This window comes from Myxine glutinosa, chromosome 11 (genome assembly GCF_964187855.1).
Source record: "Myxine glutinosa chromosome 11, kmMyxGlut1.1, whole genome shotgun sequence".
NCBI classification, from domain to species: domain Eukaryota; kingdom Metazoa; phylum Chordata; class Myxini; order Myxiniformes; family Myxinidae; genus Myxine; species Myxine glutinosa.
This window is the reverse complement of record NC_136271.1, coordinates 102065299-102088640: the sequence shown is the minus strand read 5'-3', so window position 1 is coordinate 102088640 and position 23342 is coordinate 102065299. Positions and strand designations below refer to the sequence as shown.

Below are 23342 nucleotides of genomic sequence, written 5' to 3'. Positions count from 1 at the left end.
TTGTGGTTTTCCCGCTTTTGAAAGAGTGAACCAGCTATGGCCAATCCCATTCCTCACCACCTGCTCCACCAGCTCTTTGCCCTCTCTATTCCTCATTTGCCAACCAAATTTACTAACACATTCCTCATCACCTGGCTCCGCTACTTCCTTCATGCGCATTAAAGTCCCCCATAATGTACAGCATCACCTAAAGCTCACCCATTCCCATCATCCTCTCCAGGGTGTCCCTGAATTCCTTATATGCCCCAGTCGTTCCTGTTTTTGTGGCACATATACTGACATAACACACACCATTTGTCTCTGTATCACCACCCATGCCGTAACTATCCATCCCTCCCATATTTTCCACTCTGAACACCTGCTTGCCGATATCTTCCGATACTATTATTCCCACACCATTACTCCTTCCATTCCCACCCATGTGTAACATCTTGTATCCTCCTACCAACTTCCTCGCCCTGTCCCCTTTCCATCTGGTCTCCTGCACACACAACACTTCCAACCTCCTCCTCTGCATCATCTCCACCACCTCAACCCCTCTCCCCTCCATTGATCCAACATTCAAACTACCGAGCTCAACGTCGTTTCTGAACCGCTGCCCGCCTGGCAGAGGTAATACCATCTTGATTAATTTTGGCTGATCTGCTGGACCTACGACCCTAGTCTGTTATCAGAATTCTGTGTGCGTGCACCCACACACACTGCTCCTTCTCCACTCGCTCTCCCCTCCCATTTGCCCACCCCCTACCTTCACACTCGACTCCTCTCTCCCACCCTCGAGGCACTCATCCCTCCCTCCACTTCAGTCCCTCTTCTCTCCCTTCCCCCTCCCCTTGCCCCACTCCCTCCATCCCTCTTCTCTCCCTCCCCTTCCTTATGTCCTGCTCACCCACTTTCCTTAATACATTAAATTCGTGCTTATTCAGCTGACAAAAATAAATGCTTTTCTCAAAAATTACTTGGTTGTGTCGCAAGAATCAGTTCAAAGGTCACTTAGTTCGACCCTCATCACTCTCTTTGCTCCTCGACTCCCCGTGCTCAATCAACATTGTGGGATGCATCAAATATGTAACGATGTTTTGGATTGATCACCGGTTCATGGCCCAGGTGGTGGGGACTTGGAGTCACAGGGGTCAAAATTAAAGACATTGAACTAAAAATATGATATTGGATCATTCCCAGTTAACCTTTTGCCATCTTTCAACTTTGCTTAAGGTGGAAAGCGTTCCGATTTACAATAACACGAAATCGACTTTGCTCTCGTTATTATTATCATCATCCTGTCCTTTAAAAAAAAAAAAGTTTGCTTGTCCTATCTGATTTGTTCCTGTTTGATCCTTATCTATTCCTCTCTTTTCCATCTGTTTTCCTCTACCCAGCTGTTAGTGCATTGACCTGTCACCCTCTGCAATCCCGCTCCTTAATGGGTCTCAATCTAACCTCCTCCTATATTGGCATAAATTATACATAAAGACAGAAGTTTGGGTGTTCTCAGTAAGATAGATTTATTTTGTGCTCCACAATGGAAAACTTTTTGATCTCGACTATTATGTTTGGTATTGGAGTAAAGCAAGTAGAAGCAATGTTACCATGTTCTTATAAATATACATACTTACATGTAAATCTTATAAATGTATATATATTGTTACGGACGCGGTTAAAGATGTTATTTACCGAGCGGTGGTATTGCCGCGACCTAACAGTTTCTCCGATTCTTCCCCAACTCACCCGATTCACCCAGACGTTGGCCAAATCGCGCTATGCCAAATCAATGGTAGAAAGGACACGACGACTGGGAAAGAGGAAATGACGCAAGGGGTACAGTTCTCAAGACCTCCGGAGGAGGGTATAATTACAGTGGTGGAGAAAAGGGGTAGATTACAAGGCAGTGAGGTAAAGACACAGAAGAGATGGGCACTTAATTACCGTCTTATCTATTCCCAGACAGACCACAGACAAACGGAACAAGGCAGACTTACACAGGGATTGATGGCAGGAAGGGACAGGTAGTTCGATGGCACAAGGTGCACCTTGGCTCGGGGACAGGATAAAGCACGGTCCAGAAGATGCGGGGAGGTGTCACAGCGCTCGGAGGGGACGTCTTGCTTTCTCTCAGCTCGGCGCGTATCTGACGTCACCTCCCTCTCCCTGCGCATGCTCAGCGGGGAGTGACACGCCCTCGGCTGGTTGGCTCCGCCCCACTGGGGCCGGTCCGCCGCTTCCATTGGGTGGGGGTTACCGGGCTCCGCCCTTGACGAGGAGCTGACAGGGAGCCCCTATTTGGTAACCCCGTCGAGCACATGTTCGATGGCGGCTCGTTGGGAAGGCCTGGTGCCCTCCCAACACCCCCTACCAACCAAGCCGGAGTGAGGACGCGCACTCCCTGCGCTCGTTGTCGTTGTTGTTGTTGTTGTTGTTGTGAGGAAGAGCTGCGGGGAGGTATTGGGAGGACCTAAACTTCCTAACGGTGCCATACAATCACATTCTGGTGCAACGAAGGGTCAGAATTAATGGAAACGAGTCTTTAACTGACATAGACTAAGAATAACTAGCAAGATGTCCTATAGTTGTCTTACATGAGATGCGGTGAACCTGGGCACGACATTTAATGGGGGAAATAGGGGGAGGTCGGGTCTACAGAGTGTTGTTTACAGAAAATGGGACTAGGGAATGGGGGATTGGGGATAGTTGGGAAGTATTGAGGAAATAGGGGAATATTTACAAGCGGATATGGATGGATGCAAATCCCATATCCGCAACAATATTTATGTTAAAGGCTCCAGTCATGGACTGAGTCCCCATTGAGACCGGGCCTTAAATAAAAGAACTGCATCGATAGAAGAGTGAAGAAAGAGAGAATAGTCTAAGTTTTTGAAGAATTAAAAAAAATCTGCTTTTTGAAAAAGGGAAGGTCATAAGTTTTTGGAAGGATGTGAGAAGGTAAAGAGTTCCAGAGTTTGGCAGTGAAGGGGAAGAAACAAACGTCATAAAATATATAATGGCTTTGAAATTTCTAGATGTTAAATCGATACTTTTACTGTCTTATTACAGTAGGGCCCCGACATTCGCGGTCCCAACATTTGTGGACCCCGCATATTCGCGGTTGATACAATGAGACCTGCTTCTACATTCGCGGCCCTGTGCCCCGCGTATTCACGGTTTTGCACGGGCGAAAAAAAATATTAAAAAAGCATCTCCCACCAGCCCGCACACACCTGACACTTCTAAAAGCATCTTCCATGCATCATGCAAAAAACCACTTCCCACCAGCTGTGTGAAATAAGTTCTAAAAGCATCTTCCACATGTTACACATAAAGCCACTGTACGTGCACAACCACGTGATTCGACATTTTTTCGCAGGCGTTTCGTGGGCATATTATCAGTTTTTATGCCTCCGTTGACGAAGTCGCCGGATGCTTTCAGGTTGTCCGTCCGTTCTTCCGTGATAGGTTTTCGTTACCGTGATAACTTGAGAATGGCTGAAGGGATCTTATTCAAACTTGGTGCAGGTATGTATAATGAGGTAAAGATGAACTGATTAGATTTTGTGGTCATGGGGTGAAAGGCCAAAAGGCAGAGGTAATGTTAGGTTAAAAATCCTGTTACCACGATAACTTGTGAACCATTGATGCGATTCTGATCCAAATTTGGTACACTTTTATGTAGAATGATATATAGATGAACTGATTAGATTTTGGGGTCAAGGTCAAAGGTCAAAGTCCGTAATATGTCTAACGTGAGAACGGCTGAAGTGATCTAATTCAAACTTGGTACAGGTATGTGTAATGATGTAAAGATTAACTGATTGACCATTGATCTTTGAAATGTGCCCCCAAAATCTAAAGTCCAAATAGGTATTTTACTTGAGAACGGCTGAAGTGATCTACTTCAAACGTGGTACAGGTGTATATATATATAAATAAATAAATAAATAAATATATATATATATATATATATATATATATATATATATATATATATATATATATATATATATATTGATGTAAAGGTTAACTGACTAGAATTTGGAGTCAAGAGGTCAAAGGTCAAATGTCAAAGTCTGTAATAGGTCTATAACTTGAGAACGGCTGAAGTGATCTAATTCAAACTTGGTACAGATATGTATAATGATGTAAACATGAACTGATTAAATTTTGGGGTCAAGAGGTCAAAGGTCAGAAGTCATGTCAGGTAAAAATGTGATCACTTGAGAACAGCTGAATGGATTTAAAGCAAACCTGGTACAAGTATTGAAATGATGTAATAATGTGGGTGGAGGCATATCTGCCGACGTCTTGACGTCGAAGAGTGCCGTTCTAGTTTCTGACCTGTTTCAACATTCACGGCCCTGTGCTTCACGTATTTGCGGTTTTTCACGGGATTTTGGATTTCCCCTTGAGAATCCCAAACTGCCGGGAACCTATTCCCTCTCCCCACTTTTCCCATTGAAACAATACCCCCCCCCCCCCCCCCACCCACATTCGTGGATTCGACATTGGTGAAATTTTCCAGGAACATATCCCCTGTGATTGCCAGGGTCTGACAGTACAGTGGAATTAATGATTGTAGGATACAAGTCAAATAATCATGTTTGTTGTCCACAAGGAGAGAAAGCAAAGTGCAATCCACTTACAATATTGATGGATTGTTAGTCTGTTCCAGAGGTTAAACGGAATTTTAAGCCAAAATGCATTGTACTCTGGTTTTGTCTTTTTATCTCGGCAGAAACCTGCTAACACAATAACGAGGAGAGATGTGCAGATGATGGTCCACGTAGATGGAGCAAACCCAGAAGTCTTCTTGCCTGCAGATTGAAGAGTCCAATATATCACCGCATCTGTTGGCCCTCTCCTGGCTACGTACCTAAACTCGCGTGGCACAGCACTCCAGCATTACTCACCTTTTTCCATTTTATTGCACATTGCACAGTACTTTCGCATAAAAACAGTAATTATGCTCAGTATGAGCACAGGAGGAATCATCAGGAGCATACCTTGTACTCCATACCTTGTTTTATTCCAAATGGCCATCACTTGTACAACAGTGCTGGATAGTTTAAAGTTGCTTTTAAGCATTCCTGTTTTAAGCATTTTTGTTAGTTCTTTATTGCAGAGCCTCAGATCCGTGCTTTGCTAAACTGATTATGATCATTTTCCGTTTATGATGCACAAATTGCAACACACAACGTTGCAGAAGTACTTTCGAGGTGCTGACATTTATATCCATCGGTAGTTTATCGCTGCACACCCGAGTACTGTCGGAACCTGCTTTATCGTCGTAGCTAATGAAGAGATGCCGAGTATGGCATACTTCCCAATCGAGTCACATGCCAGGTGTAGGTAAGCATCATAGGCATTGTAGATTGATGTCCACCTTTTGTTCTTGGATTTCCAGATGTCGGTCCTAGTTTGCTGGTGACGTGGACAGACATGGTGGTATTGACTTTTCTACCCCTCAGGATTGGGTGCTCACTTTACCGTTATGACCAGCATTGAGGTATATCGTGTTCATATCTGCCTTGGCCTCCATTTTGTAATACCATAGTTGTGATAATAGTGAGACTGGAAGCTTATTTATACCTTGGGACTTGCCCGGTTCGTGATTGTGCTGAAACGCGAAGCGATGCTTGCGTCCGATCAAGTCACGACGACTCTGTGGGAATTGTCGGTAAACGCTTTTTGGCAAGAAATACGTTAAATACTGCATTCTCAATATAGTGAGTCATGTTGTATTAATTAAAGCCTGGTGTTGGCTTAGCGGTTAGGGTGCTGGCTTGGGATCCTAGGATCCTGGGTTCAAATCCCGGTCGATCGCTGAATTAACGCCAGGGGGGTTGACTCAGCCTGTCATCCTTCCGAGGTCGGCAAAATTGAGTACCAGCTTGCTGGGATGAATGATCACGGTGTGTACCCCGGTTTAGAATAGGTACACCGTATCCCTGCACATCGTAAGAGGCGACCAAGGGTTGGCGTCAGGAAGGGTATCCGGCCATAAAAACATTGCCTCAAACAGGGAACCATGATTGTCATGGGGCCCGCAAGGCTAACCCCTGTTCTAGTGGGGAAAAATGGCTTTAAAACGATCATTCATTCATTCATTCATGTTGTATTAATAATAAAAAAATTCATTGGTAAATTCCAAATTGATTAGTTGTCCACAATTTGAAGAATACCGTTTTGTTATCATTCTTGGAAGGACAATGACAAGTGTAGTTTATGGCACAATGAGCGTTGCCTGGAGAATGTAATGTGCCGATCATTTGCACGAAGACCAAAAAAGTGCCTAATGCGTCCATCAGTCTGTGTGCTCGACTGTTGCCTGTCTGTCTGTTTCTAGTGTCTGCCTGTCTGTGTGTGTTTGTCCACTGGCATGTGTGTCTGCATGTGTGCAAGAAAACTATCATTTTTGAACTGTTGTTTTCCTACTTTTATGAACCATTTTGTACTCGCAAAACTTCCTAAATAACGTTCGTTTTTATCGGCAAATTCCGTGAGCTGCCTTTTCTTGGCTACAAGACAGGAAGGTTTTTTTGTTTTTTTGTTTTGTTTTTTTTAAAACAAATTATGATCTGTGTAACAGAGACAGGTCGGAGATTGGCGATTGGCAAAGAGTGTTGGAAAATATTGTCTGCACATTAGAGGGGCTGTAAGAGATGTCAGCAGAGAGAAGTTTGGTGAGATGGAGCAGGAATGATACAAGGCAGGAAGAGATATAGCAGACAGAGCAAGTGAAGTTTCTATGATGTCATAATGCTAGATTACACCAAAATGATGTCCATATGCTAATTTTTTGGCAATTTTAAAATACCTCTCCACTCCCCGACCCCCATCCTTCCCCACCCCCCTCAAACTAAACAGGAGAAGAAGAAGCACAAGTCTGTTTTAACATGGATTTAAGATGTAAGGAATATATTGAGAACGCCATGTAAAATACTTTTTGTACTGTTGTTGTGGTTAACAGATTGATGATCGGGACCGTTGTTGCTGGGCTATGAACACTTCCAAACTTTTGACATTTAAAAATTATTATTTAAGAAAGTTATTTTTATATGAAAAATGAGACCAGAATCCTGTGCAGGTTTTGTTGAATTTGAGCCTTTTTGTTCATCGTATTGTTTGTAGGAATGCCTTTCTCTGTTATATGAGCTGCACTGGGGAGGGGTCGGGGGGTCGGAGGGTGGGAGAGGCTGAAGAGCTTTAAAAGAAATGGAATGGAAATTGCAATCTAACACGACCTTCTACTTCTGATGATTAAATAAACGTGGATTACATTACTTAGTTAATGACGTGCTTTTATTGTGCAAGGTGATGATGTAAAAGGACTTCCAGGACAAGGCCATATTTAAGACTAAGAACTAGAAAGAGCAATCAGATATTGCAAACCCTCGCCAGGATGTATTTTCAGTGTTTTTCAAGGCTTTTGTGTTAAAACAAATATGGCGGCCGAACCACGTGACCGATGACGTCATTTTTCCCCTAAAATAATTTATTCCGAGATTATGTTCAAGAAATTTCATCTTGATCGGATGAAGTTTTGTACTTGTCGAATTATGACGTCATAATGGAGGCACCTATGACATCATCATTAACATTTTATTCCCCATGGAGAGTTCTTTACAATGAGCCATGTCTCAATTTTTTCTATTCTGTGCTTTCGGAGATATAGAGGTGCAAAGTTTTTTGGTTTTTCCAAGATGGCGGCCGAACCACGTGACCGATGACGTCATCATTATTTTTTCCTGCACCAATTTATGCCTACATGATGCTCAAGAAATTTCATCTTGATCAGATGAAGTCTTGTACTTGTCGAATTATGACGTCATAATGGAGGCACGTATGACGTCATCATTAACATATTTTATTCCCCATGGGGAGTTCTTTACAATGAGCCATGTCTCAATTTTTTCTATTCAGCACTTTCGGAGATATAGAGGTGCAAATGTTTTCGGTTTTCCAAGATGGCGGCCGAAGCACGTGACCTATGACGTCATAATTATTTAAAAATTCTTCAGGTGGAGTTGCACCTATGGTGAAAATTTCATATCAATCGGACCAACGGTTGCAGAGAGTCATATTTATTCTGTGCGGACAAACAGACAAACAAGACTGAAATGCAATACCCTCTCTGGCGAGGGTAACAAGAAATCGTGTCATCACAAACTTTAGTTACCACATTATCAGGACTTTATTTGCAGCCGTTTCCGAAATGTCTAATCGTACATCACGGTGACCAATGCCCTGCACCATATGTTGGTAGATATCACGCTTTATTTTCTTCCATTCCTCCGTCTGAGCCAGCACAAGTTTGCTGATGGATTGTGTTTTGCTGACTGGGCCCTCAAGCTGTGTTCCAAGACTGGTTGGGAGGAAGTGAGTGGGGCAAGGCCGGGGGTTCGATTGGGCTCTCTCTACATCCTGTAGATTTGCCCCTTTAACGACACAACAATGACTATTACCTCTAATTCCCCGAAGGTAGTCGATATGGAGTTGGCTCAGCCGTTTTATTTAGGACTTTAGGTGAATCCTCTCTTCCCAAAACCATTCACCTAATTTGTTTATTCATTTAAACCGAGCATCCAGCCATCCACATCTTTTTGGAACCTATTCGCAGTCCAGGTGGCCAAAGCCTCGTTTCAAACACCAACTCTTGCGAGAGATGCAATGGTATTTTTTTATGTCCAAGTTGTTTCGTATGCAGGCTGTAACCGCTGATTGCATCATTTTTCAGGAAGTCAACCAGGCTTAGTTAACCCACCTGGTGTTATTCAACGACACGACAGAGGCTCAAACTCAAGAACTGAAGATCTTAATGTAGCCGCCTTATCCGTTAAGCCAACACAACGCTTGATGTCCGAGTATCTGGACATGATGGGACAGGTGGGTGACTGACTCATCGTCCTCTACTGGCACCATCAGAAAGGCAGTTTTTGACCAATTTGACTCGAACTGGAAAAGAACTCGATAACGTGGTCAAACATGAATACACTGCCAACGGAACCTGGAAAAACTCGTTTTATTTACCCACCTCGTTTGTTTACACATCATGTTTATTGACACTCCATATTTATTTACCCATCATGTTTATTTGCCGACCTGTTTATTGACACTCCATGTTTATTGACCCTCCATGTTTATTTACACATGTTTATTGACACTCCATGTTTGTTTACACACCATGTTTATTTACCTGCCTGTTCATTTACCTGCCTTGGTTTGTTTACATGCCTCGTTTGTTTACACGCCATGTTTATTTACACGCCATGTTTGTTTACACGCAATGGTTATTTACCCACCCTGTTTATTTACATGCCTTGTTTATTTACCCGCCCTGTTTATTTACCTACCTCGATTTATTTACCCACCCTGTTTATTTACCTACCCTGTTTATTTACCTACCTCGATTTATTTACCCACCCTGTTTATTTACCTACCTCGATTTATTTACCTGCCCTGTTTATTTACCTACCTCAATTTATTTACCCGCCCTGTTTATTTACCTACCACGATTTATTTACCCACCCTGTTTATTTACCTACCTCGATTTATTTACCCGCCCTGTTTATTTACCTACCTCGATTTATTTACCCGCCCTGTTTATTTACCTACCTCGATTTATTTACCCACCCTGTTTATTTACCTAACTCGATTTATTTACCCACCCTGTTTATTTACCTAACTCGATTTATTTACCCGCTCTGTTTATTTTCCCGCTTTGGTTTATTTACCCACCTCGGTTATTTACCCGCCCCGTTTATTAACACGCCATGTTTATTTACCCTCCTCAATGTATTTATCCACCCTGTTTATTTACCTACCTCGGTTTATTAACCCGCATTGGTTATTTCCCCCTCCCCCCTCCCGCCACCCCTCTCCCCTCCCGCCACCCCTTCTCCCCTCCCGCCACCCCTTCTCCCCTCCCGCCACCCCTTCTCCCCTCCCGCCACCCCCTCTCCCCTCCCGCCACCCCCTCTCCCCTCCCGCCACCCCCTCTACCCTCCCGCCACCCCCTCTCCCCTCCCGCCACCCCCTCTGGTTATTTACCCGCTCTCTTTATTTGCCCGCCCTGTTTATTTACACGCCATGTTTATTTACCTGCCTCGATTTATTTACCTGCCCTGTTTATTTATCTACCTCGGTTTATTTACCCACATTGGTTATTTCCCCCTCCCCCTCCCGCCACCCCTCTGTTTATTTACCCGCTTCGGTTTATTTACCGCCCCTTGGTTATTTACCGCCCCTCCCCCCTTAGTTCTTTGCCTTATTATCTGCAAAGAATCTTCATTAATGAATCTCATTTCCTCATATTTGCCTCATAAACATTGTATTAAAGCGCGGCGTTACGCGCGCTGCTTGCGAGCAAGGAGGAAGCGGACAAGCGGTAACTTATAAGCGTCTTTATTTCAGGAGCTCACTGTAACACTGGCGCGCTCCGGGCTGCGCGCCCGGTGTATATCATGAGGCCACGCCTACCCCTCGGGCGTGGCCACCGCCCACTTGGTGCGCGGAATGATGTCACCACGCCAGTGGGCTTTTGTGTCCGCCACACGCGCCCCCCCAGAATTCCCGCGCACCTGGAGGGCCAGTTTGCGGGGCAGACGAATGACCCGGCCGAAGCGCCCCCTGGCGATCGGCGGCGTCCGGGGTGCAGGGATGCCAGGTGGGATGCCCCTGGCTGCCCCTGGGATGGGTGCAGGACCGGGGGGCGGCGGGGCTGGGCGGTGCCGGGGGTCCGCCCGCAGGGGGGCGGCCCCGACGTGGGGGTCGGGCCACTGGCGGTGGATGGTCCACGTCGAGGTGGGCCGGCTTGAGGCGGTCTACCGAAACGCGGTCAGGAGTACCGCCGATGTCCAGGGTGAAGTGCTTCGCCCCGGTCTCCAGCACGCGGAAAGGCCCGTCGTACGGGGGCCGCAGTGGTGTCCGGTGGGCATTGTGGCGGATGAAGACGTACTCCGCCGTGCGAAGCTCCGGGGCGACGTGCGTCGGTGGGTGCCCGTGGCATGCCGTTGGCACCGGGGCGAACCTCTGGGCGGTCTCTTGCAGAGCGGAGCGCTGCTGTGCCGCGGACCATGGTGCCGTGGAGTCGGGGAGGAACTCGCCCGGCACCCGCAGCGGTTGCCCGAAGACCAAATCCGCCGCGGATGCGCGCAGGTCCTCCTTGGGCGCCGTCCGGAGGCCCAGCAGGATCCAGGGGAGCCTGTCGACCCAGCCGCCGTCGCGGAGGGTGGCCCGGAGCGCGGCCTTCAATGAGCGGTGAAATCGCTCACACAGGCCGTTAGCCTGGGGGTGGTAGGCCGTGGTTCGGTGCAGCCGGACCCCGAGCCCCTGCGCGACCGCCCCCCAGAGCTCCGCGGTGAACTGGGGGCCGCGGTCGGACGAGATGTCTGAGGGGGCGCCGAACCGGGCGACCCAGGTGGCGATGAAAGCCTGCGCGACATCGACCGCCGTTGTCGACGCCAAGGGCACGGCCTCCGGCCACCGGGTGGTGCGGTCCACCATGGTGAGGACGTAGGTGAAACCCCGCGAGGGGGGCAGAGGTCCCACCAGGTCCACGTGGACGTGGTCAAACCGGCGTTCCGGCACCGTGAACGGGGCCAACGGGGCCTGGGTGTGCCGGTGCACCTTGGCGCGCTGGCACGCGAGGCACGTCCTGGCCCAGCCGCGGACGGCCTTCCGGAGGCCATGCCAGACGAACTTGTCGGCGATCAGCCTTTGGGAGGTCCTCGTGCCCGGGTGGGACAGGCCGTGGATGGCGTCAAACACCTGGCGCTGCCAGCCCGCGGGCACGATGGGGCGAGGACGCCCGAGGGAGACGTCGCACAAGAGGGCCGCGCCCGCGCCGTCGAACGCCACCTCGGTGACGCGGAGGCCTGTGACGGCGGTCCGCAAGGCCTGGACGTCGGGGTCAGCGGCCTGGTCCGCTGCCATCCGGGCATAGTCGATGCCGAGGTGGACTGCGTGGGCGACGGCCCGGGAAAGGCAATCCGCCACCGGGTTGTCCTTCCCCGCGACGTGCTGGATGTCCGTCGTGTACTCGGACACGGCCGAGAGGTGACGCTGCTGCCGGGCCGACCACGGCTCGGTGACCTTGCCCATCGCGAAGATCAGTGGCTTGTGGTCGACGAAGGCAGTGAACGCACGGCCCTCGAGCAGATGGCGGAAGTGCCTGACCGCCAAGTGAAGCCCGAGCAACTCGCGGTCGAAGGTACTGTAACGGCGTTCGGGCGAGCGAAGCTGCCGGCTAAAGAACGCCAGCGGTTGCCAAGCTCCACGCACCCATTGCTCGTGCACCGCGCCCACCGCGTAGTCCGAGGCATCGGTGGTGAGGGCGATCGGTGGATCGGGCGCCGGGTGCGCGAGCATGGTGGCGTTAGCCAAGGCGAGCTTCGCGCCCGTGAACGCCGTGTCCATCTGCTCGGTCCAGGTAACGTCGCCTTTGCCCGGCTTACCTCGGAGAGCTTCGTGCAGGGGGCGCAGGAGCTGGGCGATACGGGGCAGGAACCGATGGTAAAAGTTCACCATGCCCAGGAACTCCTGCAGCCCTCTGATCGTGCGGGGGCGCGGAAACCCCTTCACCGCCTCCACCTTGGCCGGCAGGGGGACGGCTCCGTGCCTAGTGACACGGTGCCCCAGAAAATCGATTATGGTGGCGCCGAACCGGCACTTTGCGGGGTTCACAATCAGGCCATGCTGGCCCAGGCGTTCGAAGAGCGTGCGGAGGTGGCGTAGGTGCTCTTCGCGGGACGCGCTGGCGACGAGGATATCGTCCAGGTAGACGTAGACAAAATCCAAGTCACGCAGGACGCTGTCCATCAGTCGCTGGAACGCCTGAGCCGCATTCTTCAGACCGAAGGGCATGCGCAGGAACTCGAAGAGTCCGAATGGCGTGATGACCGCCGTCTTCGGGACGTCCTCCGGCCTGACGGGGACCTGATGGTAGCCGCGTATGAGGTCCACCTTCGAGAAGAAGGACATGCCCGCCAAACGGGCGGAAAAGTCCTGAATGTGGGGGACGGGGTAGCGGTCGGGAGTCGTGGCGTCATTGAGACGGCGATAGTCCCCGCACGGTCGCCATCCCCCGCCGGGCTTCGGCACGATGTGCAGCGGCGACGCCCAAGCGCTCTCTGAGCGCCGAACGATGCCGAGTCGCTCCAAGGCAGCGAACTCCGCTTTTGCCACCGCCAGCTTCGTCGGCTCGAGGCGGCATGCCCGGGCGTAGCCCGGTGGCCCGACGGTGGGGATGTGATGGGCCACCCCGTGCTTGACGGCCCCCGCCGAGAAGGTGGGCCGCGTGAGGGCCGGGAAGCCGGCGAGGAGGCGGGTGAATGCGTCCGCTGCCGGAAGTGTACAGACCAACGTGGCTGGAACCGAACCGTTCGGCAAGCCGCTTGGCAAGCCGCTCGTTGAGCTGGGCAACGCACAAGCGAGCGAGCTGAACGGCTCGGCCTGGACAAGACGTCTGCGCTTGACGTCGACCAGGAGCCCATTAGCGCACAGGAGGTCCGCGCCAAGCAGTGCCATGGGCACGTCGGCGGTGACGAACGTCCATTGGAAAACCTGCCCTCCGAACCGCAGAGAGAGGCAGCGTTTTCCGTACGTACGGATGGGCGTCCCTTTCGCGGCAAGCAGCGCGGGGCCCCCACCCGCGGCGTGCTTGTCTGACGTGCCGGCGGGAACGACACTCACCTGCGCTCCCGTGTCGCACAGGTAACGGCGCCCGGAGAAGGTGTCCGTTATGAACAGCAGGCTGCTCGAACGGCCGGCGCTCATCGCCACTATTGAGCGCCGGCCCAGGCGTTTCCCGACCTGTTGAAGGAGCCTGGCGGATGACACTGCCGAGCTTCGTGGCCGAACTTGGCGTGGAACCAGCACCAGGTGGTGGAGCTGGAGGAGCGCGGCTGGCTCCGCCAGGCCGGTGGAGTTGGCGGGTTTCCCTGCGGTGGCGGTTTCCGCCGCGGCGGTGGGCGTGGCGTGGCGTGGCGGCGGTCACGAGGTGCGTATCAGCATGCTGCGTATGCTGTATAAGCTGATGCTGTGGATCAGCAGCATCAGCAGCAGCATCAGCAGCATCAGCCACGAGGGCCGTGACGGCCACGCCGACTCTCGCCCGCGTGTCCGAAGCGGCGAAGTACTTGTCCGCCTCGGCTGCCAATGCTCGGGGTTCCGTTAGCCCGGTCCCGGCCAACGCGAGGCGAACCTGCGCTGGAAGTTGGCGACAGAAAAGCGCCCGGAATAGAGAACCGGGGGCTTCGTCGCCCAACAGTGACAGCATATGGTCCATTCGGACCGACGGGCGCGTGTCACCGAGCTCGGGGAGATCCAGGAGGCGGTCGGCCCGTGCGTCGTCCGTGAGGCCGAACGTGGCTAGGAGTAGCCGCTTGAGTGCCTCGTACTTGTGGCCGTCCGGTGGGTGGCGAAGGACGGACACAACTCGAGCGGCCGTGCCGGGCCCGAGGGAGGCGACGACGTGGCAATAGCGCGTGTCATCGCCGGTGAGGCGCCGAAGCTGAAATTGGGCTTCGGCCTGGACGAACCAGACTTCGGCCTGAGCCTCCCAAAATTCGGGAAGTTTGATGAAGTTGGCCATGGCAATGGCGTCGCGTGTGGAAGGATCGCTCCGGCAGATCCAACGTCAAGGGGGTCACCAGTAAAGCGCGGCGTTACGCGCGCTGCTTGCGAGCAAGGAGGAAGCGGACAAGCGGTAACTTATAAGCGTCTTTATTTCAGGAGCTCACTGTAACACTGGCGCGCTCCGGGCTGCGCGCTCGGTGTATATCATGAGGCCACGCCTACCCCTCGGGCGTGGCCACCGCCCACTTGGTGCGCGGAATGATGTCACCACGCCAGTGGGCTTTTGTGTCCGCCACAGTATGATCCACGGCGGTTTTCCTTCATTGGCATATATAATGATGTAATAATGGCCAAATATTCCATTAATGTCCAGATCTTTTGGTTTTTAATTATTTCAGTGGTGAAGGTATGATGTTGCATGCAACAAAATAATATTGTGTGAAGAAAGCTTGAGCAAATCAGAATGTCCTGCCACAACCCAACCTTGGGGTGAGATTTGCGATATTGGAGATTTGCGGATTTGTATTGTTGAGAACATTCAATTCTAACTGTTTTAGCCTAACCTTTTTGTATCAGTGTCCAAAGCCCTCAGGAGAGCTTGTACATAAATTATATGCAGGACTAGGCCATTAGTGAACTCGATGCACTTTTCAACAACAAGCAGACTGCTGGATCAGATATCGCTGATGGTTCCCGGTGTAGCAACTCGTAATATCAGCCAATTGGTAGCACTTGATGAAACTGCCTCGTAAGGTAATGGAAAATCGAAAAAATCTTGACTTTAATAAAAATAAATAAATTATAAAAAAAATATATATATATTTAAATTAAAAAATTTATTTAAATTAATTGATTTATTAATAAAATTAATTTAATTTCAATAATTTTTAATTCTTTTAAAATTGAATTATTTTAAAATAAAATTTTTGAATGAATTTTATCCTCGTAATGCAAAAAAACAATTAAATTGAAAAAATAAATTATTGAATATTAGAAGAAAAACAAATGAAATGATTGGGGAAAATATTTGAAAACTAAGAAAATTAATAATTCAAAAATAATTAAAAAATTGGGAAAATTAATAATTGAAAATTAAAAAAAATAAAAATAATGGAAAAATTATTCTTGCTAAAGCGGGACACCACGGACAGTGGAACATCTCCCTCTGGGAAAAAGAATTGCAGGGTCATCCATGGACAAATCAATACAATCCCATGGGATTACAAGTGTGCACACATGGGAATGCTAAATAGACGAAACTGAAATTATCAAATTTGTAGCGACACAAATCACGTTTTCAATATCCAGACATTTGAGACTGTCTTGTGTGTGCACATGACTTGTGTGTGCACATGAATCATTGCATTTGATAGGAACACCAAGGCTTTGAGGGCTGGTAGTAAAGTTTCTGCTGCCATGAAATCCGATTATGAACCTTCCGGAGCTGTGCCGTCGCATCCATTGGTGAGCTTGTTTACCTAGAAGGCCTGCAGGCTGATGGTCATATGAAGGAGTAATGGGATATTTCTTTCTCGTTGACTCATATTTTTTTTACAAGGTCTCATCATCATTGCGACTGCTGGTTTGCATCATTCATTGCTGGGAGTGCGGCTTTGTGGTGATGCAATTCCCCTTGTAGGTTAGAGCCAGAATTTGTCAAGGGTACCGGCAATAGGATACCATGGGATTTTTTTATGGCAGCAGAGGGGACACCCAGATTAATGTTCATCCAAGGGACGGCACACACATCGATGCCAGGATGACAGTTTATAGCTGGGCCGAGATGTGAGCCCAAGAGAGTGTGCATATCTCGGGGGCCGAGGCTCGCTGCTGCCAGCCTCTCTATAAAAGGTTGGAATAAATAGGAATCATGGGTGGTGTTGTGGCTGCCCAATCACTGCAGCTTCCTGGTAAATGGGAGGTCTTTGAGACTGGCAAAAATATTCTCTGGACCTTGTCTCCATTTTGGGGTTCATACCATTCCACACTTGTCCTGCAACATCTCTATTGACCAGATTTTGCTCCACCAAATTGTCTGGAATGATAGAATCCAGCCTGGAATGACTTGGGCCAAGTGTGGACAATAGATAGCTTGTACTCCTGCAAGGGATCTTGAGGCTTTTGCAGTATTTGTAAGTGCTCTGTTTTTCTTATTTGTCAGGTAAGCTCAGAGATTCCAGTCAAAATATGACATATTTGATGATGCACATAGACACTGATTCTGGCACATGAAGACCCTCTTTCCAGAAATGGTGGAACGTTGGAAGAAAGAAATGGCAGATTGGTGATGTAACTCGGTATAGGTGGTACATTTGGTATAAAAATGAAAGTCTACCGTTTAAATGGGTAGAGGTGGCACCACTAATAAAGAACGAAGAGACTACGAAACACAGGAATAATCGCTCCAATTATGGCACCAACTTCACATTCAGGTACAAAATCGACTTGTGATTCAATTAAATGTGATAACGTTATGGCTACATTAGATGAGGCAGCTTTGGGCGCAACATTAGCAGAGGTTAAAGTAGATCTGCAGACACACAGCGATACACACGTAAAGTGTTCTCTCTTTTTGAAAATTAGCACACCACTCCGTATGGGAGCAGCAGGAATGGTCAGCTTATTATCCTGTCTGGGATATATATAGATTACAGTAGATCTAGACTAAAGTCCGTTAGTATGTGGGGAACGCAATAGGCAATATAATGCCTTAAGAACGTCGGGTTTCCTCCCTTTCAGTTTCGTGTTAAACAGTAGCAACTTTTTAGATTACCAACTACAAAGGTAATCGTATGTATTTGTGGTTTATAATTATTTTTTTTACTTCCGGTAAGGGTGCCTCCACTAAATGCCATAAGAGATAAACGATTTATTCACGTTAACATAGCGTTTGTCCAAGGAGAAAAAAATCCTGAGGGGGATATTATTTGTATTCCTTTTTACGGCGTAGCCCATAGGGCAAAGCCATGTAGAACTGTGTTTGTCTATCTATGTATGTATGTATAATGTACATATGTCCCTTCAAATGTACACCAATCAGAGCTGAGGATCTGGTCACGTGACGGAGGTGATGTGATGCCATTACGGCGGTACGACGGCTGACTCCACACACCGCCATTTTGATTCCTATGCCGTTCAGCCCGGACGTATCGTTGAACCTGACGTGTCACAATCTGCATGCTATACCTTTGTGTTTCACACTTAATTGAAAAATGTAAACAAACACGTAAAACACTAAGTAAAACACGTGAAAATAAGGATCTTTTATAACACTAGATTGTTATCGTGGCTGTGGTTGTTGTTGTTTGTTTCTGTATAGTTTTATATATTTTTCTATTGCTTCACAAAATATCACTACTGTATATATAATTTTGTATGCTGTTCCGTGTCGTTCTAATCTAAAGAGTTTCTACTGTCATAGAATAATAAATGTTTCCGTTCAAACTGCTGTGTGAATAAACCATACATTAGCGCTTCTTCCTCTTCTTAAAACTCGCAGAGGCTTTTAGAACTGGAAAATTCGTGATTAAATAAACGATTTTTTATGGCGTAGATGTTTGGTTCCTGTGTTTACAGCGTTTGTCTCTCCGTATGCATGTTTGTCCCTCATATATTTATCCTACATATTGGGTGAGTTTTATAACCGACAATTCGGCTTCTTAAATGTAGAATGTAAGTAATGCCATTTGGCTTTGCCAGTTATGTTTCTTTCAACACCCTTTATGGAATGTTCATATATTACGTTATAAACCTGGTTGGGGCAAATTATCACATTTGATGATTGGGGGGGAACTGAAATTATGACAACAGGGTGATATATGATGGGTAGTGAGGGGCGTGGGGGTCCATGCCCCCCAGATCATATATAATTAAAACTTTGCTTAAAGGCTCTTCAAACACTGAAGCTTTTTTTTTTTTTTTTTTTTTGTATACTGAATCGAGGCTCGTAAAGAGCTAACATTTATTTCACAAACAAATCAACCAGACAAACAAAATATACAAAAAGAGGGAGCGGAAGACAAGATGGGGAGAGAAGGGGAAGCACACAAACACAACATCCGAGAGCAGGGAGATGCGTGGAAGGGAGAGGGCCCGGGGGGAGGAGGCGTGGGAAGGGGGAGGGGGGGGGGGGGAGGGAGAAGTATAAAACGCAAGAACACCAAGGACTTCCAGGACAGAAGTTGGTATTTCAAAAAAGTGGAATTGGGGTGAAATTAGCGGGGGTAGAAAAGATCAAGGTTTTGGATGGGGGAAGATAAGAGATGGTGGTGAACAGCTGTTTTAAAGACCTGGAGGGTGGATTGGGATTGAAGAGAGTGAGGGAGTTTGTTCCAGAGGCGGGAGAAAAGAGGAATGAAGGAGTGAAGGTGAGCAGAGAGTCTTGATTTTGGCAGTTTAACCATAGGGTTGCAGGCAGATCTTGTGCGACCTGTAGGAATATTTGCGGGACAGAGCCCAGAGAGAGCTGGGGGGGGCAAGGCCAGAGAGGAGTCGGTAGAAGACGGAAAGACCACCAACCTGCCTGCGGTGAGTGAGTGAGATGCCCTTGGAGTTAGCTTCATCGCGGGAGATTCCAATGATTCTGAATGCTTTGGTTTCAACAGCGTGAAGACGAGCTAGGTGTGAGGCAGGAGCACCAGCCCAGAGGGGAGAGCAGTATTCCATTGAGCTGCGGATTAAAGCCTTGTATGTGGTGTGGAGCTCGGGTGTGCCAAGGAAGGACTTCGCACGACGGAGGATGCCCAGTCGGCGACTGGCTTTGGGGGCCAGATTTGAAATGTGGTTTTCCCAGGAAAGATCATGGCAGATAGTGAGACCCAAAAGCTTGAGTGACAGAACTTCTTGGAGAGGATTATTCAGAAAGTGGATGGGAGGGTTGTCCAGTCGGTCTTTTCGGAGAGACATCGTAAGAGTGTGAGATTTGTCAGGATTGAAAGACATGTTCCACTTGTTTGCCCAGTCTGTGATTTTGTCCAGGTCTGCAGAGAGTGAGGAGGCTGCAGACAGCCGATCTGAGGGATGAAGAATGGAGCGACTGAGAGTTGAGTCATCAGCAAAGAGATAGAGAGGATTTTCAAGAGAGTCAGAGAGATCATTGATGAAGACCAGAAAAAGCACAGGGCCCAGAACACTGCCTTGGGGAACTCCAGCCTGAACAGGAAGAGGAGATGAGAGAAACCCATTCAGGGCCACACGTTGACTACGACTAGAGAGGAAGTCCGCCAGCCATGCGTGGAGATTTCCATGGATACCAAAAGAGGAGAGTTTGGTGAGCAGAGCGGGGTGCCAGACCGTATCGAAGGCACGTGATATGTCAAGGGAGACTGCTCTAATTTTCTGTTTGGCATTGAGGACCTCCATCCATTGTTGAGAAAGCAGAAGCAGCATGTCCAGAGTAGAGTGTCCAGGTCTGAAACCAAATTGATGATCAGAGATCAAGCCATTGGAGAAGAGGAAAGATTTCATATCTGAAGCAATGATGGATTCCATGACTTTGCTGATAATTGGGAGAAGGCTGATTGGTCTGTAGTTGCTGGGATCTGTTTTTGCACCTTTTTGTGCAAAGCGGTGATGTTGGCAGATTTCCAAGCAGATGGAAGATGACCTTGAGCAAAAGAGAGGGAGAAGAGAAGAGAGAGAGGGAGTGAAAGAGCGGAAGAACAGGATTTTAGGACCCGTGGGCTGATGCCGTCAGGTCCAGTTGCAGAATAGCTGAAGACTGCTCGTCTTCCAAAGTCATTTCTTATGACTGCCTCCAACCACCCTAAGTCTGGTGTTGGCTTAACGGTTAGGATGGAGGGCTTGGGATCCAAGGGTCCTGAATTTGAATCCTGCTCAGCTGTTGAATTAATACTAGGTGGGGTTGACTTAGCCTGTCATCCTTCCGAGGTCGGCAAAATGAGCATCAACTCACTGGTTCCTCTCTCAAGGTTGGTGGTAGGATTTGCACTCCTGCCGCCATAGACCACCTCATCCGTAACACACACAGTGGTGTGTGTCGGGGTGGTGTTGAGGTCACTTTGATAGTGTTGACTAACTGACCAACATATAGAATAAACCAGTGTCTCAATGCAATCTCTTCACTTCCATGGTGACAGACACCTTCGAGACTTCGAGTACTTCAAAATAATTTAATACTTACATTATTTGCAAACTGGTATCTTCACCCAGATAAGAGGGATTAACAATCCCTCTTCCTTCCCTATTCTGCCAATTGGCGCCCTGTTGTGTTGCTCGCCCCTCCCCCTGGCCAATCAACAGTCCTCCTGGGCATGGCTCCCAGCCTGCCACGATGTTCGTCGCCCATGGTGGCGTACTGCGCAGCCGCTTCCTGCTTGTCTTCCAAAGTCATTGTTGTAAGGGAGGGAATTTAATTACTGGTGTGCACTAAGGACCTATCTAAGTGTCGATATGAGAATGCGTTGCCATAAGGGACACTGGATTGGCGACAGAGGTAACGACAAACAAAGGAATTTTATCCATAATCCCTGTACTAATTAGCATGCCCCACCCCCCTCGCGGCAGGGACACATATGACATACCGACATCCGGGCTAAACAGAACTTATTACATATAGATTCCCTATCACGACAGTCGAGTTACCTACCTATACAGATCTATCTGGCTCGAGATATTTCTCTACCCAAATTCATAACAATATTATTCGATTATCAATAGTGTTATTGCTTTTGTTATTAGAAGTGGCCTTGGAAAAGGCCACGATTGGCTAGTTTAACACGGATTTCGCCCAAGGTGGTAAACTCCCTTTGGAAGGGGGGAAATTAAGTTGCTACAACCTCCATCGTGTAACCCTGAGTCCTCCTGTCAAGTTTGGTTGAGATCGGATAAGTAACGACTGAACGTATTGTGGTCAGACAGACACCAAATTGCATATTTTAGTTTGTACTGATCACAAAACAGAAAACACCGTGGAAGTTATTTTATAAAAGGAAGGCACAAAGTGCCCCTCCCTTTATATATGGGATAGTTTCTCTGTATGCAGCTTTAAAATGGGAACTGATAATTAGTTTCTCGGCTTCTACTGGACGAATCTGCTGCAAATTTCAGAAGTAGATGCTTTGTACACCGAGGTAATATGTTCCAAATTTCAGCAACGTCTGTTTCTGCATTCTTGAGTTTTATTTAGAAAACCTTCCAATTCACATTGGTGTCTGTCAGTCTGTCTGTCCGCCAAAAATGTGTTGGCGCTTATATCTCAAGGGCTATACATTGAAACTAGCTGAAACTTCGAACATACATTTGCCAATAGGTCTAGTTAATGGCTTTCAAAACAAAGTCCACCTATGTGCTATAATTTTTGCTTTAAAATTAAATATATACAAGTCAGGAGACGACGATGGTTCATGAGCGAGCGGTATTCAATGACAAAGGACGGACTATCATTATCAAGTCGATCGTCACGATCATCGACGATCGATGCATCAAATCGGGACCATAATCAGTTATGAGGTTCATTAGCTACACAATACCGAAAATTAGGTTCGATTCCGACAACTTTGAAAATTTGACCTTTGTGACCTTCATAGGTCAAAGGTCGAAGATTCTGAAATTTGTTGGGAAATTTGTATTTCATGATGTATGTGATAATATAAGATCATGTACGACATTTCACCCTATCAGGAAGCGAACAATGTAATAAAACCATCAAAAATCGACTTTTCTAAATTTCGTGTCCTTGTGACCTTGACGTTGGGGCGAAAATGAAAAATCGAGCTCCGTGGGGCTGGACACATGACATTGGCCTAACCAAATACCGAAACCCCTGCCAGATTCCACCAACTCCCTCGGAGAAGATGTAGCTTGAACTCGATTACCCCCTAAAAAGACATCTTTTTCAGGCGTCGCTCCGCCCACAATGGGCGCAATACGCCCACTCTAGGCAGGACACAACTCGATTATGATATCAACCTCCCACCTAAGTTTCATCAAGATCGGATGATATCATCGGGTAGTTATGCTGCGGACAGACAGACACCCATGACGAATATAGTGGTCACTCTGTTTGATAACTCGTGAACCAATATATATATATTCTTGGGTAAAATGCCAGGGGCACAGAAAAGGCCCCTTTATATAAGGGTATGTGGTAAAGTATAGAAAAGAAGGGACATTCCATGGCTTCGAGAAAATGTCAAGCAATACAAACAAGCGTTACGCCTAGGTCCCCCGTCGGGGAAGTGATGCGAGTTGACAAAGTGGAACACGCAGAAAACATGATATGATATTTCGCTCACAAGGGTCAGACATACATGGAGGCGGCCATCTTGGATTTTGACGTGGCAACCCAATTTTCAATAGCGTTCTTCCTTATGCCTAGATACTCCCACACACCAGAAGGTACTTCGCTTATTTTTCAAGATATTTCGCTCACAAGGTTCAGACATATATATGGTGGCGGCCGTCATGGATTTTGACGTGGTGACCCACTTTACAATAGCGGTCTTCCTTATGCCGAGATACACCCACACACCAAATTAGAAGTTGGTACTTCGCTTATCTTTCAAGATATTCTTCTCACAAGATTCAGACATACATGGCGGTGGCCATCTTGGATTTTGATGTGGCGACCCAATTTTAAACAGCGTTCTTCCGTGTGCCTAGATACACCCACACACCAGATTAGAAGTTGGTACTTCGCTTATTTTTCGAGATATTTCGCTCAAGGTTCAGACATATATATGGTGGCGGCCATCTTGGATTTTGACGTGGCGACCCAATAGATACACCCACACACCAGATTAGACGTTGGTACT

At 47.8% G+C, this 23342-nt stretch overlaps 2 protein-coding genes across 9 annotated transcripts in view; one reads left to right on the top strand and one right to left on the bottom strand.

Annotated features, from left to right (window-relative positions):
* The window catches only part of LOC137436168 (tyrosine-protein phosphatase non-receptor type 12), a 156671-nt gene extending 149397 nt beyond the window's left edge, over positions 1-7274 (top strand). For all 8 annotated transcript variants that reach the window (XR_013625007.1, XM_078786934.1, XM_078786937.1 and 5 more), the window contains one exon: positions 4727-7274. Coding sequence is in view for 7 of the 8 variants with exons in the window: in XM_078786936.1 (XP_078643062.1) it covers positions 4727-4816 (90 nt within the window). In the remaining variant the exon portion in view is untranslated. The remainder of the gene's footprint in view (positions 1-4726) is intronic.
* LOC144894319 (uncharacterized) overlaps positions 1-23342 on the bottom strand; it is a 63350-nt gene that overhangs the window by 19074 nt on the left and 20934 nt on the right. The gene's annotated exons all lie outside the window — the stretch shown is intronic.